General features: G+C 41.6%; 1 protein-coding gene across 1 annotated transcript; it reads right to left on the bottom strand.

The window, feature by feature from the left end:
* Positions 1–574: 574 nt before the first annotated feature.
* On the bottom strand, positions 575–14911 carry LOC142659359 (blue-sensitive opsin-like). Its single transcript, XM_075835433.1, has 5 exons — positions 13940–14911; positions 9790–9958; positions 7953–8118; positions 4895–5134; positions 575–2460 (listed from the first exon to the last, which is right to left on the bottom strand). Exons 1-5 carry the CDS (start codon positions 14325–14327, stop codon positions 2335–2337), a joined length of 1089 nt encoding a protein of 362 aa, XP_075691548.1. The 5' UTR covers positions 14328–14911; the 3' UTR covers positions 575–2334.
* Between the last annotated feature and the right edge of the window lie 3620 nt (positions 14912–18531).

Below are 18531 nucleotides of genomic sequence, written 5' to 3'. Positions count from 1 at the left end.
CTGGACTCCCAAGCCCAGGATGAGCAAAAGTTAAAATGAATAAATTACATTTTATACTAAATATTTTCCCACAAAACTTTATATCAATCTGCTCAACTACTCCTGCTCTAAAAAATACTCGTCGCAGATTGGACTGCCTTTTTAACATGACAGGTTCCCTTTAAGTCCCTAATTTTTTCCATGATTGGATTGGGACATCTTCTCCCACACCATTCTTCTAAGAGCTGTGAATCTATGTGTTTTTAGGAGTATACAATTTGTTTTAATAGCCTTTAAAGGGGTTCTCCTGGATTTGAAGAGAGGGTCTGCTTTTTTTTCTAGAAATAGCATCACTCTTGCACAGGGGCTGTTTCTGGTATCGCAGCTCATATCCATTGGAGTGAATAGTCGTGAGTTGCAATACTAGACACAGCCCATGGACAAAGTAGCGCTGTTTCTAGTAAAAAAATAAAATTACAAATTGAGACAAGATTGTCAAAAAAATACATATAAGTGGTAGTAAGTAAAGATGGGAATAGTTTTCTGTCTTCGACCAACCAATTAGAAAGAAATGCAAACATCAAGGAGCAGCATCAGCGATGCATCTGATATGTTTATTTAATGAAATGACAGGTGCCTAAAACTAAACTACTCTCTACAAAGAAACAAATACAGATATAAGCCTGCTAGGCTTGCCGAAAAATATTTACAATATTGAACATGTATTTCTGCTTTGAGGACATGCAGGACGGTGACAGTGCTACAGTATGAGAAGGGTTACTGATCATGGGGCAGTCATGAGTATATCTTCTGGACATTGTTAAAAAAAGACACCCCCCCCCCCCCCCGCCCTCCCCAGATAACAAAGGTACAAGTTTCTAATACATCAAGAGCAACACATCCAGCCTTTTGCCATTGTATGATGATGGGAGCTAAGACATTTCATTCTTCTCGACCATTTCCACCATCGTGACTCTTGTAGCCTTTGAAAATGAAGGTCCACACATCTCCATTATCCTTTGCTCCATATTATAGGGGGGAAAAAAAGACTTAAATCTGTATAAAATGCAGAATAAGCTAAGGCTTTTAATACTTCAAATAATGTACAAAAATTCAGCCCATCGGAGCGAGTCTTTACATATACAGAACTAGATAGGTTTCTTTTACAAGTACAATAAGTGGCATTGTAAGTATAAATATATATATATTTTATATATTACTGGGTCAAAGCAGATGAATATTTCAGTTTTGAAACAAATTTTGCCTCTTACAAGGTCGTCCTAGGTCATATAATTTTTTCCATACAAAATAGTCCTATCTTTGGGAAGAATATAGGCTGCAGAGTGCCGTTATGACACTTCTGTTTATTTTGTCTGTCAATCAAAGCTTTTTATGCTTAGTATTATTATCATTACTTTTGAAGGTCAGATATTTTAGCTCCATATTCATGAATCCATGGCATTGTCCGGTTGACAAGGAGGAAATGTTATCTTATATGTTTCATTATAAAACAAGCAGTAAATATAGCGCACAATATGTAAATGATGTGTAATACTGGTTAGACGTGTGGACGCGTTTTATATAGGACTCCAGTCATTACAACCTAAAGTGGGACCATTCAGAGCTGTAGATCATGCACATATCTCAAGCTCCATCTGGTCATTAGCTATAGTTTAACACTACATTATTTGGACCTGATTTTTTTTTTTACGTCTAGGAGTGGGTTCAATTACAAAATCTCCAATTACTTTAATTAATTTCTCAAAGAATCAAAGTAAAAATGTATCTTTGTATATGATGGGAACATACATAATATATGAACAAACCTGTAGCTAATAATAGTACTTCTCAGACTCATAAAACCTCTTCCCTTAACGTTCTCAAGCTATGGAATTAAGCCGGTATTTAGTTTGGTCAACGACTTTGGATGTGATTTAAGAAAATGCTATAAGCTAAATTTGCTGTCGGTATAACTTTAATAAATGTGGAACCCCTTCCTCTTGTCTCTACAAGAGGCGGACTGGACTTTTTCAGGATCTCGACAAAGCAATAAGCATTAACAATTGAATGTAGCATCTAAATCATACTTAGTGCCACTGGTATACACTCTGGCGGCCTTTTACCGCATACTGTGTGTTAAATAAAGAGTCTCAAGTTTGCTATGGGTTGAGGAAGGGATGAGGTGACTCCTGAAGATGTAGCATCTACTTAGCCAAGTTGAATAACTTATTTTCATAGAGGCTGTGGGATAATTGGGTGAGGATTTTTGAAGGATTGTGGTGTCACCTGGAAGCATTTTAGGGCACACAGTCGTGGCAGCAGACGTGGCAGAACAGAGGCCAGATGCAGTTGATGTTATGCCGGAGCCACCTGACTGCTGGACACTGAAGACACCTGGGTAGACCCAGAGGCAGAAGTATCCTCATCATCACCAAATGGATTCTTTCCACAGAAGATCAGCTTCATCATGTGAGATCGGAACTGCAAAAAAAAAATTAAAAAAAAAGAGTCTCAGGTATGATCACATGTCTGTCAGTAAATATTAAGTCACCTGTAGTGCATACTTATGGGCAGCTGACTTAGCACAATAACAGTATCTATTTAAAACATGACATGCAGCTATTGACTTATGGACTGTGCAGGGTCAGACTGGCCCCCATAATGCCAGAGGAGTAAGGAGCCACAAAGGTGTAATTTTGGAGCCCATCACTTGCCATTAGGGTTAATTTTTTAATGGGTTGATTCACAAATAACCTATTTGACCTTTTTGATGATATGTCCTGTGAGTACATTAACACTAAAGGTTACCATGCAATTGAGGGTGAATGAGCATATGTTCTGATCTGATGGCGAGTAGACCCGAATAATTATTTCCTTTGTTGCGTCCAACAAAGCCCAGTCCAACACTTGAACTATACCAATGGGATCGAAAAGTTTTTTTTAAATTTATGCCCAGATTCAGTACCAGGCCCAGCCACATTATTATAGGTGTCACTGTAGCAGGTACTGCAGTCAAGGGGCCCCATTGCCCGTTCGTTCTGCTGATTGGTGGGGATCCCGGGTGGAGGACTCCTACCGATCATACATTGATGACCTAGCCTAAGGATAGGCTATCAATGTAATGTCCTGGAAAACTCCTTAAATTAGCAACATGACAACATTTATTAACGGGGTGATAATGAGTGCATTATAAAGCACTTCCCAGTGTAAAAGAGACTTTGAAATATGTTCTCTGATATGAGGTATATTAACCCCTTAATGACCAGGCCATTTTGCGCGTTATTCCGTCGACATAGCCATATGTGGGCTTGTTTTTTGCGGGACGAGTTGTATTTTGCAATTGCACCATTTTTGGATTCATATAATATATCGATTAACGTTTATTAACTTTATTTTCGGAGAAAATTGAAAATAAGCAGCTATTCCAGCATTGATTTTCACGTTATACATTTACGCTGTTTACTATGCAGCGTAAATAACATGTTAACTTTATTCTATGGGTCAGGACGAGTACGGGGATACCAAATATGTATAGGTTTTATATGTTTTCCTACGTTTGCACAATAAAAACCCTTTTAGAAAAAAATTACTTGTTTTTGCATCGCCGCGTTCCAAGAGGCGTAATTTTTTTCTTTTTCCGTAAATGTGGCCGCATGTGGGCTTGATTTTTGCAGGCCAAGGTGTAGTTTTCATTAGTAGTATTTTGGGGTACATAGGACTTATAGATGAATTTTTATTTTATTTTTTATGGGGGGAATGGGAGAAAAATAATTTTGACGCCGTTTTTGGTGGGTTTTTTGGACGCAGTTAATCCAGCTCTTTAATTAATGTGTTAATTTTATTCTTTGAGTCGTTACGATTGCGGGGATACCATATATGTGTATGTTTTATTTGTTTTGACACTTTTACGAAATAAAACCACTTTTTTGTGAAAAAAAAGTGTTTTTATCTTATTTTGACTAATATACATTTTTTTTTTATAAACGTAACTTTTTTTTTTTTTTTTTAGTCCCACCAGGGAACTTCACTATGCGATCTGCTGATCGCTGATATAACGCTTTGTTAGGCCCCCGGCTGCCATGGAAACCAAACGGCGCCCTGCGATTTCTTTGCGGGGGCGCTGATGGGGTGACAGAGGGAGCTCCCTCCCTCTGTCAAACACATTAGTTGCCGCTGTTGCTATGGATAGCAGCATCTAATAAGTTAAACTGCCGGAATCGGAGCGCTTCGATTCCGGCAGGAGGCAGGATGTGTATAACAGCTGTGCTCCTGCCGCTGATCGCGTGGGTATTCTGGCAGTACCCGCGCGATCAGAGGATAGATATATCCGTCCTTTTGCGGGAACGAACACCTGCACAGGACGGATATTATCCATCCTTCGTCGTTAAGAGGTTAAGATTAATAATCAAAATAAAATAAAAAGTTTGATCTATTATCTAAAATGTATTTTCCACTTAACTTTTATGGTATGTTCACATGGCAACGCCAATTACGTCTGAAATTACGGAGCTGTTTTCAGGCGAAACCAGCTCCTGAATTTCAGACGTTATGACAAGTGCACGCGTTTTTCGCGCCGTCTTTTATGGACGTAATTGGAGCTGGTTTTCATTGGAGTCAATTAAAAATGGCTCCAATTACGTCCCAAGAAGTGACATGCACTTCTTTGAGGCGGGCGTCTTTTTACCGTAAGACCCATTGAATTCAATGGGCAGATGTTTGGAGCCGTTTTTTCGGCCGTAATTCGAGGCGTAAAACGCCTGAATTACGTCCGTAAATGGGGCGTGTGAACATATCCTTAGTGTTTTTTGTATCAATGATGTGACGGAGTATAAATTGTGACTGGATATGCTCTTTATGACATATGTGCCTTCCCATAACAACTTGGCCAGACATACAGCTATGCAGATCTACTCACCTGTCTATTCATGAAAATGTAAATAAATGGGTTGTAAACCGTGGAGGCCTTTGAAAATACAGAGGGAATGGAAGCCATACGCAAGTCAAATACTTCTCCACGATGTGTTACAGCCCACAGAGCAAAGGAAGCATAGTGGAGCCAGCACACTAAGAATCCCGCAACCATCATAATCACCATTCTGGTCACTTCTCGCTCAGCTTTCTGTGTAGTGGCCGACTGTTCCTGTTGCTTGGCAACCTGTTCAAGATGAGATATGTAAATACAGACCCCAGACCAGACCTCCTAAATGAATACAGATCCCAGACCCCCTAAATAAATACAGACCCCCAGATGCTTAAATAAATACAGACCCCCAAGATCAAACCTCCTAAATACAGACCCCAGACCAGACCTTCTAAATATATACAGACCCCAGACCCTTAAATAAAGGTTCACCAAGTCGATTTCTAAATATTGTGTTATGTAACAGGTTGAGGGGGTTAATCTGCCAAGAGAGATATATCCCTAGACGCCTATTAAGGGGTTAACATAGGGTCTTCCCTCCACAAAGGTGGGGGGTAATTAACTAAGAGAAAATTACTGCTGGGGGAGTGTGTCAGAGAGGGGAAGCAGGAAGGTGAGGACTGGTTTGCTGCTGAGCGGATCTGACATTTATGGAGGGGTGAGAGCTAACCCCTGCAAAGGGCTGGACTGTGTGAGCTATACCTGGACTTTTGTTATGTGAAACCTTTGTGTATGCTGATGAGACACGCTACCATTGTGTTTATTGGATTTCCCTGATTGAAAGAGAAATAAAGCTTCTAAAGTCCTGGTTAACAAGAATACTGCGCTGAGACTGTCTCTTTACCTATCTACAGGGTGGGCCATTTATATGGATACACCTAAATAAAATGGGAATGGTTGGTGATATTAACTTCCTGTTTGTGGCACATTAGTATATGGGAGGGGGGAAACTTTTCAAGCTGGGTGTTGACCATGGCGGCCATTTTGAAGTCAGCCATTTTGTATCCAACTTTAGTTTTTTCAATGGGAAGAGGGTCATGTGACACATCAAACTTATCGAGAATTTCACAAGAAAAACAATGGTGTGCTTGGTTTTAACATTACTTTATTCTTTCATGAGTTATTTATGTCATTATGGGTGTCAGGTCCGAGCATTCCTAGATGAACAGTTTCCTGGAAAGTGGATTAGTCGTCGTGGGCCAGTTGAATGGCACCCTAGGTCTCCCGATCTGACCCCCTTAGACTTTTATCTTTGGGGTCATCTGAAGGCAATTGTCTATGCTGTGAAGATACGAGATGTGCAGCAACTGAAACTACGGATACTGGAAGCCTGTGCTAGCATTGCTTCTGCGGTGTTGCTATCAGTGTGTGAAGAGTGGGAGAAGAGGGTTGCATTGACAATCCAACACAATGGGCAGCACTTTGAACACATTTTATAGGTGGTCAGAAACTTGTAAATAACTCATGAATAAAGAATAAAGTAACGTTAAAACCAAGCACACCATTGTTTTTCTTGTGAAATTCTCGATAAGTTTGATGTGTCACATGACCCTCTTCCCATTGAAAAAACTAAAGTTAGATACAAAATGTCCGACTTCAAAATGGCCACCATGGTCAACACCCAGTTTGAAAAGTTTCCCCCCTCCCATATACTAATGTGCCACAAACAGGAAGTTAATATCACCATTCCCATTTTATTTAGGTCTATCCATATAAATGGCCCACCCTGTACATTCCCCAAACTGCTACAGTTAGTATATTACAAGATTGTTACAATGCTTACATGCAGGGCTACCTAAAATTGACAAACTACATCATGCAGACTACAACAATCTATGGGAGTTTTCTGTAAACGATATAAAAAATCATATTGAAATTACTTATCAAATACCCTATTAGGGCAATACAAGTTTAAAAAAAACCTCTAGCAGAAACACAACGTTCCACCTCTGCACCCCCACCTGATTTTCTATCCAGCTCTGCAATGCTTTTATGTATATTGTTACCCCGCAGTCCAGACCCCTTTCTGCTTCTGATCAGACATGATCTTGGATTTTAGATTTCACCCTTCCTTCTCTTCCTCTGGGCTACGCCATCAATCCCATGATGCCTCAGTACCGTATAACATGAGCCGCTAGAACCAGTACCATCTCTGCATGCTGGGAGGGCCGTGTTATTATCCCTCCTCCAATATTCTCCTCAATAACTATGAGATTATACATTTAGAGTCAGGGAGCCTGATCTTTGATCTTCTTTATTATAACTGTGAAAGGGGCCTGTCTATCAGCAGTAACTGAGATAGGAGGTTGTGTCCCCCCTGTGGAGAGCCTGTTTGGAACATTCCATGCAATTTCATTATACAGGAAGTTCTGGTGCCTGTATGAGTGACATAGGATTACCCCATTGACTCTAGTAGATAAAAAGGTGTCACCGAAGGTTGATTCAGACTGTTGCTATGCAACAGCCTCAATGTGATATATAAGGATAGAGGCAGCAAGAAAAAGAACAGGTAAGAGAATGACACATGGAATTCATTAATGGAACACATGGAATACTTTAGTTTGGGATGGAGTCTCCCTTTAATATAGGGATATCCCTCATTCAAAACCTCCATTAATAAGCTGTAACGAAGAGCGGCTTCAAAGAGTGTCCTCTCCGAAAGTTCTCAGCTTGTCCATGTATTATACAGTCCATTAATTTCAATGTATACCATGTAATAACTAATTTAACCTGTGATGGCGCTGCTGGACAATTGAAGACTTGCCGAAAGGTACCTCCACAGAATACAGCTGATCCCTGGTGGTCCTGGCGGGAAATACTGTGACCAGCTTAAATTTTTTTTGGGGGGGGGGGGGGACTTTCTAATAAAAAAACATTGCCAACAGAAGATAACCCTTTAAATATCTTTGTGTTTCAGGTCATTCTTAGTATCTGAAAGCACTGGTGGTGTAATTTGAAGCTCCTGGGCAAAATCTCATACCATACCATATGCCAGGGTGTGACTACAATCTTTGCTCTCCCTACTGTTAGGCTCCCGGAAAACACCACTTACAGCATGCAGGGCAAGAAGCAGGCGTCCGTAGGAGAACACAATGACTGTCAGAGGAAATCCAAAGCAGAAGCAGAACATAAAAAGTACATAAGACTCATTGTTCCATTTGTTGTTGACAGTATACCAATCTGGTCCACAGGAACACTGCAGACCTTCTGGGATGTATCTGCGGACACAGAAAAAAAGGAGTCAGAGGTTATATATGTTTAAAGAAAAGTTGAAGAGCAACACCGTCTGTTCTTATATAAAACATGGTTAGAATCTGTATGGCTTGAAATGCAATTTTATATGGAAAGCTGCGTGACCACTTCTATCGATAATGTATGGTGGCCATAAGTGGTTAGTATTACCTCTGTAGGAGACCAAGATAACTCAGTAAAATCTGGAGCAGATGATTAAACTCAAAAGTAGATCACTACTGGTGTACAACAATATATCTCGTGGGAATGTGATAAGTGGTGCCAGTCAATGTAACAGTCATATCCTGCAGAAATGGTAGCTAGGGTCTAAAGTATGGATATACAACCTTTTCTGATCTGAGGGGCAACAATCCCAGATTACACCACTCATGTATGGCATATCGACAGTACATAGTGTGGGTTTCACTCTCTTCCCATACTCCCCGTTCAGGTGTTTGGGGCTTTCCTCATTGTAGTTTATGGGAGTTGCAGAAACAGCTAAGGCTGGCCATATACTTTAGATAGCTGTCTATCAAGACCGCCGTCCCTAATAATTCCCCCATATACATGCACTTTCGGCTTGGCTGAACGTGTATGTGTTTTCGATAGGGGGAAGGGAGAGAGCCGCTGCCAGACTCCTCTGGCTGTGGCTTATCTCCTTCCGAACAAAAGGATCGGGCATGCTGAAATTCAACAGCCCGATCCCTCTCTCCCCTGGCATCTGCTGTAGAGGGAGACTCAGGATGCTGCCATACACATTAGATTGTCGGCCAGCATGCAACTATCGTGTTTGGCCACCATAAGCGTTTTACAACTCACTCTATCTCTGGGGTGCAAAACAGGGAGTTATGGGTTCCCCATTCTACTGATCTATAGGGGTCCCAGAGATGGAACCCCCACCCTTCACACATTCATATCACGTCCTGTGGATACGTCAGAAATGTCATATGGGTATAGCCCTCTGGGTAAAACTGATGCGTTGTGTTATGACTAGTGCGGGACATGACGGAGTGATGTAGGGCTGAAAGATTACAATGCCAGCCACACCGATCCCTCCATAACCGTGCTAGCCACACAGTGCCCCCAACTCAAAAGGATGCAGGTTTCTTTTACCAGCTATATCTTTCTGAACTATAAGGACACAGACAAGCATGTCTTTGTTCCGATGGTTGCGGGTCACACAGTAAGGCATTGCAGACCAAATGAGGCCCCTGCACCACAGGTTGTGCACCCCTTGTCTAAAGCCTTCATCATAGTTGTACTAGTAGTAATTTATTGAAAATGAATCTCCACCGATGATTAACGTTGTGCAATGCATGAATAAAATTTCTACCTGGAAACTATCAACAAGCAGGATAACTGCTGTTGACAGATTAAGTTATTCCTATTATGTCTCTATTTTGTACTTTGAATGTTCATTAAGACATTCATATCTATATGGGCCACTATCATAATACATGCATTGGTATCCATGAGTTTTTCTGTATGGTCGGTCAATATAGGCGACCTGTGATCTACTCCTAAAAAAAAAGTCTTCCGTTTCCATTCAAAATTGTACTAATGATGCAAAAATGAAGTAAGTAGTGCTTGAGCTCATAGAGGAAACAATATACAGAACATTGGTGATCATTTTTTTTATTGTATACTAAATATCATACCTGCTCCAGCCCAGCAATGATGGAGTAGCGGCCGCTAGGCCGATCACCCAGGTAAAGAGGCAGCCGATAACTGCATGGCTCTCTCTGAATGTGAAGCTCCCCATGGGCTTACAGATCACTAGGAACCTTTCAAAGGCCACAACAGCCAGAGACCATAGACTGACCATTCCTGAATAATGAAGAAACATGTATAAATCTAAAGAAAACCGTAGTCGAGTGAAATAAAATAACTTGTATTCCGTTAATCAAGCAGATTAAAAAAAATGTCAGTCTTCAGAGGAACTGCTAATAACATCATAGAAAACCATAATTATGAATTATGCCTACATATATATTTGTGTAATTAATCCATGCTGAGCTGTCAGGGGATGCAATGTTGTTAAGAGATTACACTAAAATGTTATTAAGAGATTAAGATGCAAAATACATTAATCCATATATGACATGCAAATGCTTGACACTGACCCGTCTAATAATAAGTGGTGAGTTAGAGGACCTGTCCGCTCTCCCGACATGTCTATTTTAGTAGATACTTGTATTTCCCATATAATAACAATTCTGGAACATCTTTTCTTATAACTCTGTGCTGTGCCATTTCTTTGTTATTCCTCCTGGAAATGTATAAATAAATTGACAAATGGGTGTTACCATTTCCCTTGTAAAAGAGGTGTGTCCCTACACAGTCTCACTGTCAGCACTGATTGGACATTATCAGACTGTGTAGTTAGACACCCCTAACGGATAACACCCAGTTGTTCATTTATTCATACATTTCAAGGAGGAATAACAGAGGAACGGCACAATGTAGAATTCTAAGAAAAGGTTATCCAGAATTGTTATTTTTATACGGAATACAATTATTTACTAAAGCAAACATGTCAGGAGAGCTGACAGGTCCTCTTTAAGGTTGCTATACACATGCTGTGGTGTATGGCAGGGTTTAGATAAGCATTTCACTCAATAATGTGCATGTTTGGCCATTCGAGTTGATGGGACGGGTAGCTGCCAACTCCTCTGATGCTGCTAATTTTGTTGGAAATCAATAGAATCAGACAAAAAAAAAAACAAGTCCAATTTACTATTCACAAAGAAACAGATGCCTAAAGACTACACAGTAATGAAATGCAACCCTTCCCAAAAAGTGGGATGTCGTCATGAATTACACAGTGGTAAAAAAAACTTGTTTATGTGTAGCTAGACAGGGCATCCTTTACTATGACGATGGCTAGAGGTGCATAAACACACATGCCAATGGGGAAAGGGTGAAATCTAATATAAACTATATGCAAATAGTCCATGCCACTTCACTGAGCCCTTTTGAATAAGTAGGGGAGTTCACACAGAGTTTTTTTATGTTTTTTTACGCGGAAACCGCGCCGCAAAACGGCCGAAAATGCCACTTATTGATTTCAATGGGAGGCGGAGGCGTTTTTTTTCCCGTCTCACAGGAAAAATAAGGGACATGCCCTATCTCTGGGCGTTTACGCTTCTGACCTCCCATTGATATCAATGGGAGGCAGAGACAGCGTATTTCGCTATGTTTTATGCCCGCGGCGCTCAATGGCCGTGGGCGAAAAACGCTGCGAAAATCTGCCTCAAAATTCCAAACTGAGTTTTGAGGCAGATTTTCCTCCTGCAAAAAACTGTGTGAACCCAGCCTAAGGGTATGTTCACACGAGGTCATTACGTCCGTAATTGACGGACGTATTTCGGCCGCAAGTACCGGACCGAACACAGTGGAGGGAGCCGGGCTCCTAGCATCATAGTTATGTACGATGCTAGGGGTCCCTGCCTCGCTGCAGGACAACTGTCCCATACTGAAAACATGATTACAGTACGGGACAGTTGCCCTGCAGCGAGGCAGGGACTCCTAGCGTCGTACATAAGTATGATGCTAGGAGCCCGGCTCCCTGCACTGTGTTCGGTCCGGTACTTGCGGCCGAAATACGTCCGTCAATTACGGACGTAATGACCTCGTGTGAACATACCCTAAAAGTGTGAAAAAGTCTCACATGTAGGCGCTTCCCTGCATAAAGAGCTTAGAAGAAATCTTCTCTGCAGGCTGGGAAGTCTGGGAAGAAGATGATCGCTCTTAAAGAGGCTCTGTCACCACATTATAAGTGCCCTATCTCCTATATAAGGAGATCGGCGCTATAATGTAGGTGACAGTGATGCTTTTTATTTAGAAAAATGATCTATTTTAAACCACTTTATGAGCGATTTTTATCTTTATGCTAATGAGTTTCTTAATGCCCAAGTGGGCTTGTTTTACTTTAGACCAAGTGGGCGTTGTACAGAGGAGTGTATGACCGTGACCAATCAGGCTGGGTTCACACGAGCACATTAACGTCCGTAATGGACGGACGTATTTCGGCCGGAAATCCCGGACCGAACTCAGTGCAGGGAGCCGGGCTCCTAGCATCATAGTTATGTACGATGCTAGGAGTCCCTGCCTCACTGCAGGACAACTGTCCCGTACTGTAATCATGTTTTCAGTATGGGACAGTAGTTCCACGGAGAGGCAGGGACTCCTAGCATCGTACATAACTATGATGCTAGGAGCCCGGCTCCCTGCACTGAGTTCGGTCCGGGACTTCTGGCCGAAATACGTCCGTCCATTACGGACGTTAATGTGCTCGTGTGAACCCAGCCTCAGCGTCATGCACTTTTCTCCATTCATTTACACTGCACTAGCGATATAGTTATATCGCTATGTACAGCCACATACACAAACACTAACATTACTGCAGTGTCCTGATAATGAATAAACATCACTACCAGCCTGGACGTGATGTTTATTCAGAATCCTGACACGTCTGAATCTTTTCTGTGAGATTCCAGCAAGGCAAGCGTAATCTTGCGAGATTACGATGTGACCTGTCATTTCAAACGAGATTACGCTTGCCTTGCTGGAATCTCACAGAAAATATTCAGAAGTGTCAGGATTCTGAATAAACATCACGTCCAGGCTGGTAGTGATGTATATTCATTGTCAGGACACTGCAGTAATGTTAGTGTTTGTGTATGTAGCTGCACATAGCGATATAACTATATCGCTAGTGCAGTGTAAATGAATGGGGAGAAGTGCATGACGCTGATTGGTCACTGATTGGTCAGCGTCATACACTCCTCTGTACAACGCCCACTTGGTCTAAAGTAAAACACGCCCACTTGGGCAATAAGAAACTTATTAGCATAAAGCTAAAAATCGCTCATAAAGTGGTTTAAAATAGATCGTTTTTCTAAATAAAAAGCATTACTGTCACCTACATTACAGCGCCGATCTCCTTATATAGGAGATAGGGCACTTATAATGTGGTGACAGAGCCTCTTTAAGGTCCTCCTACACAGCCCTACATGGGCAGTACAAACAAGTGGCGATCAATGAGACAGCTCATTGATCGGCGCTCGTTTACGCCTTTCACAAGGCGCTATGTTTGGGGTAGTAACGATCGCTCGTCCTCATACATTTCTATCGTGTCGACAGCACCTATAGCAGTTTACACAGGGAGATGTGCTGCCGAGAACGATAATATTTTCGGCTGCATAAACTATATGATCATCAGCCAATGAATGAGCGTTTGCTCATTCATCGGCTGATCGTTGCCCTGTTTACATAGGGCAATGATCGGGAACGATCGTTTATATGAACGCTCGTTTGCCCGATCATTGGCCCGTGTTAAAGGCCTTTAGCGCTTATGTCTGGTTGAGAGGGCTGAGCAAGAGTCGCTGTGCAATACTTGTATAAACATGTTCTAGCCTGAAGCTTCTGGACCCAAATGAAAACTGTACTAAGAGCCCTACTGTCTACAACCGCCATGTGTTTTTTATAGGTCTGATTTTGTGGAGTCGGGAGAACTGGCTAGTGCATTTGCCCAAAAGCTATCTCGTGTGTGGCCTGCTTTACTCCGTCTATGGAGCTGTAGATTTTTATAAAAGAGCCCGTAAAAAAGCTGAAATCCCAGCTGTAGAATCGGATCATTCCTACTTGCAAAATAAGTGATTTCAATAATTAGTATTCATTACGGCCAGTAAATAATTTAATTAAGTGTTAATTTCTATTTATGCAATTCCCTAATCTATTAGTGTACGTTCTCCACTATATCTATGTTTAACAGCAATATAAAAAGTTCTAGATAAAAACACTTACCTCCCAGTGTGGCGGTGAAACCTTCCATTTTGCAAGCCAAAGTTCCCAGGGAGAAGTACATTTGAGAGAAGCTGTAAAAGGCAGTGGTGGAGCCAAAACAGATAACTATGAGGTTGGCAATAGCCAGATTTACCAAGATGTAGTTGAGGTGGGAACGCAGCTTCTTGTACTTGGCAGTGCAGAAAACGGTCAGGACATTAAGGGGAAAGCCAAAGATGATGGTGAATAACATGAAGGCCGACAAGCTCATGAAGATACCCGGGGTCCCCAGATGCGTCTGGGGTACGAGGAATGGGCTAACAGAAGAAATGTTAGTGGTTTCCAGAGGAATGGGGATGTAGAATTCATCTGGCATCTCCATCCTCAAATCTGGACAGCCTTTTCTCATTTTGTAATTTAGGGGATTGTCAAGGACAATGAAGAGGAGATGACTACACGCTCATACAGGAGAAACCCTGCTATCTGCAACTGTCATTGGCCCCCGGTACAGAGCTTATCCCCTACAGTACAATGCAGTTGAGATAGATGAGTGTCTTTTATAGTCAGGGAAGTGAGAAAAGGTCTGGCATGGACCCAAATTTTTAGTTTCTTCATAATCTTACTTAAGAACAAAAAGCTGGGCTTAGTCATTTTATCCAGCCATCATGGCGGACTTGCTTGGGAAGGTGGTAAGGGATAATCTTCAAGGCAATCTCCTTTACTGTCACCTAATGCAGAAGGATGGCTTTAATCTAGTGTTTTAAGATACTTACCACATATGCTGGCACACCTTTCCATACCTAAACAGAATGTCAAGTAAACCTGCCATCACAAACAGCACTAAAATGGTAAGTAACCTGGTTTTAAGGGACAGCAAGGGTAAAAACAAGCCTAAACAGCATAAAACTAAACAGCTATAAAACAATACGCTGCTCATAATAAATTGATTTAAAAAAAACAACGAAAAAAACCAAACAGGCCAGGATCAAATTATCCAGATCTCTTGAAGCAGGTAATGTTGTTCTTAGGCCGAATTCATATGACCGTAGTATACGTCCGTGTGGCGGACATTGTTTTAACGGCCGCCACACGGACGTATACTACGGTCACACAGACGCATGTATTTCGAACGACCCCATTGAAGGGTCCATGAAAAATGGAGCATGTCCTAGATTCTTCCGTATTCACGGATCCCTCAAGTGTATGAGGGATCCGTGAAAGCGGGACCCGCACGGGTGCAACTCGGACGTGAACGAGTCTGCACTCCTTTGTGTGAATCTGGCCTTAAATGCAGCTCTTAAAAGGGTTTTCTGGTTTTATGTAATTTGTATAAATGAAACATTTTACAACTTTATAATATACTTCATGTTTCAATTCCATACCATTTTCAAGATATGTGTTTGCCATCAGTGAATGAAAACACTCCATCCAAAAGCTGCAATTCCATGGCTATTTAGCCCTGCTCTCAGCTGAGAAGTGGATACAATTGTATCAAGTCTAGTCTATCCTATGTGAGCTGAATACATCAGCGGCTTCACAAATATCTCTGGTATTTTGCTACAATGTATCAGTCTGGAGTCCAGGCTGTTTAGCTCACATTCCATTGTCTAAACTGATACAATTGTATCCAGTTCTCGGCTGGGAGCAGTACTAGGTATGTATGGGTTTGCCGCCTCTGAATGTGAACAAGTGTTCTCATTCACTGAAAGTAAACAAAGATCTTGAAAAACTGAGGATTTGAAACGCAAAGGGAGGAATTAAATGTTTTGTGGCTTAAAAAGGTCGCAAATCATGATAGACGCTATATTTGAGCAAACATTTTTTACTTTTCTCAGTAAAAGTGCAGCCAAAAGTGGGTGGTTTTACCAGGACTTGGTCATAGCAGGTGTAGAGTTTATTTTTCTGAGTGTAGGACAGTCCAAAATGCACCAAATTTATTAAGAGGAGAGCGCATTTTTATAAATTTGGTACTCTAATGCCCGTTTTTGTTTTTTTTTAGACTGGCGTGTAAGACGTCAGTCTTAATAAATCTGCCCCAAAGTAAATTAGAAAGTTTTAGAACTTTTTATTTATACATTGATTAAGCTTTATTTTGCATGCTCCAACGCATATGTGAACACAGCCTAACCTGCCGCACTGAAAGTGTAGGTTCATCTCTGCCTTATTATATTAGGGAATTGCTTACATAGGATCTGTGATTAAAGGATATGTTTCGGACGATGACACAAAATTATGGAATTGGTATTTTAGCTATTGCCCCAATATATTCTGGATAACCAAAGCTGAACTTAGATTGTAATGAAACCGCTACCATTTTCTCTACAGCGGGTTTGCTTGCATGTACACTAGGTGGCACTATAGGCTTACATTACTAAGCAGTCTGTTGGGTCAGAATGTATTGCTATTATGATGCAACAACCTATAGGTTGTTTTTTTTATAGTAAAAGCTGTATACGCAGCAGTCAGAAAAATTGTCATATACCTATATTTTCTTCTTTCTTGAGCTGTGATGCATTGTAAGCATGCAAAGACTGGTAATGGGTTAGTAAGGAAGGAAACATGATTGCAAGCAGTTCCATAGTATTGTTAAAGGGATTGTCCAGTTTAAAAAATCAATTTTAATATACCCTATTAGGAAATTCTGAGGGGGGTCCTATGTTTAGGAACCTATCTCCTTGTCACAGTGGAGAGTTGCTACAAGGAGCGTCTGTCACTCTGGAGGACCTGTCCAGCATTACACATAACCCATTGATATGAATGGGCATTGTGCAATGCTTAATTTCCCCTGTGATGGTGCTGCAGTAAAATTAAATACTTAGGCCTTATTCACACAAACGTGTTTAACGTCCGTGATACGCGCGTGAAAATCATGCGCGTCGCACTGACCTATGTTAGTGAATGGGGCCGTTCAGACAGTCCGTGATTTTCACGCAGCGTGTCCGCTGCGTAAAACTCACGACATGTCCTATACTTGGCCGTTTTTCGTGCATCACGCATCCATTGAAGTCAATTGGTGCGTGAAAAATCGCACACGGCACACGGAAGCACTTCCGTGTGTTGCGCGTGATTCGCACAACAGTAGATCAATAAATGAAGGAAAAAATAAAAGCACTTCCTTCATTACTTTTGCTAAACATCAAAACCGAGTGTCATAAGCATGGCATATGCGTGAAAATCACGCAGCCACGCAGCAAACACTGATGACACACGGAACTGCAACGCGCAAAAAACACGGCGTTTTTTGCGCACGCAAAACGCATTTCGTTTTTTGCGCACGCAAAACGCACACGTTGGTGTGAATAAGGCCTTCAGCTGAGTTTTCATGCTGCTAGCTTTTTCAGTTGTGGATTTGGACTGCATTGCAAAAGGTTGAAATCTGCGTCAGAATTGACATGATGTGGAATTAGAAAATTTGCGGCATGCCCTCAATGTTCTGGTGGATTTTTAAAACCTCATTCACATGTAATGTGCTGTATATTGCTAAGAATGTGTTCAGTGTGGAATGGAGTATGTTACAATGTAATAAAAGCATGATTTATAGATTACCGCAGCTTCCAACTGAATGTTTCCCTGGTCAGCTTGAATATTTCTGTGTGAAAGGGGTTAGAGCGGCTATACGAATCGCTTCTAACGTGAAAGCGGAAAAAAAAATGATGTTTACCGGCACTTCCAGGTTAAAATGAAAAACCTTCACCACTACGATCACTAAGTATCACTTCATTATTTATTCCACTTTGGCCGATTTGCCCAAAGCATGCGTCTTCACAGGCCTAGAGAGCATTATTCATGTATGGTCTCCACTGGCCTAGAGCGTATTATACAGGTATGGTCTCTGCTGGCCTAGAGAGTGTTATACAGGTATGGTCTCCACTGGCCTAGAGCGTATTATACAGGTATGGTCTCCACTGGCCTAGAGCGTATTATACAGGTATGGTCTCTGCTGGCCTAGAGCGTATTATACAGGTATGGTCTCTGCTGGCCTAGAGAGTGTTATACAGGTATGGTCTCCACTGGCCTAGAGCGTATTATACAGGTATGGTCTCCACTGGCCTAGAGCGTATTATACAGGTATGGTCTCCACTGGCCTAGAGTATTATACAGGTATGGTCTCCACTGGCCTAGAGAGTATTATACAGGTATGGTCTCTGCTGGCCTAGAGAGTGTTATACAGGTATGGTCTCCACTGGCCTAGAGCGTATTATACAGGTATGGTCTCCACTGGCCTAGAGAGTATTATACAGGTATAGTCTCCACTGGCCTAGAGCGTATTATACAGGTATGGTCTCCACTGGCCTAGAGCGTATTATACAGGTATGGTCTCCACTGGCCTAGAGAGTATTATACAGGTATGGTCTCCACTGGTCCAGAGAGCATTATTCAGGTATGGTCTCCGCTGGCCTAGAGAGTATTATACCGGTATGGTCTCCACTGGCCTAGAGAGTATTATACAGGTATGGTCTCCACGGGCCTAGAGAGTATTATACAGGTATGGTCTCTACTGACCTAGAGAGTGTTATACAGGTATGGTCTCCGCTGGCCTAGAGTGTTATACAGGTATGGTCTCCGCTGGCCTAGAGAGTGTTATACAGGTATGGTCTCCACTGGCCTAGAGC

Source organism: Rhinoderma darwinii, chromosome 8, assembly GCF_050947455.1.
Source record: "Rhinoderma darwinii isolate aRhiDar2 chromosome 8, aRhiDar2.hap1, whole genome shotgun sequence".
Classification (NCBI taxonomy): Eukaryota; Metazoa; Chordata; class Amphibia; order Anura; family Rhinodermatidae; genus Rhinoderma; species Rhinoderma darwinii.
The sequence above is the reverse complement of the archived record's forward strand: the minus strand, read 5'-3'. Positions and strand labels throughout refer to the sequence as shown.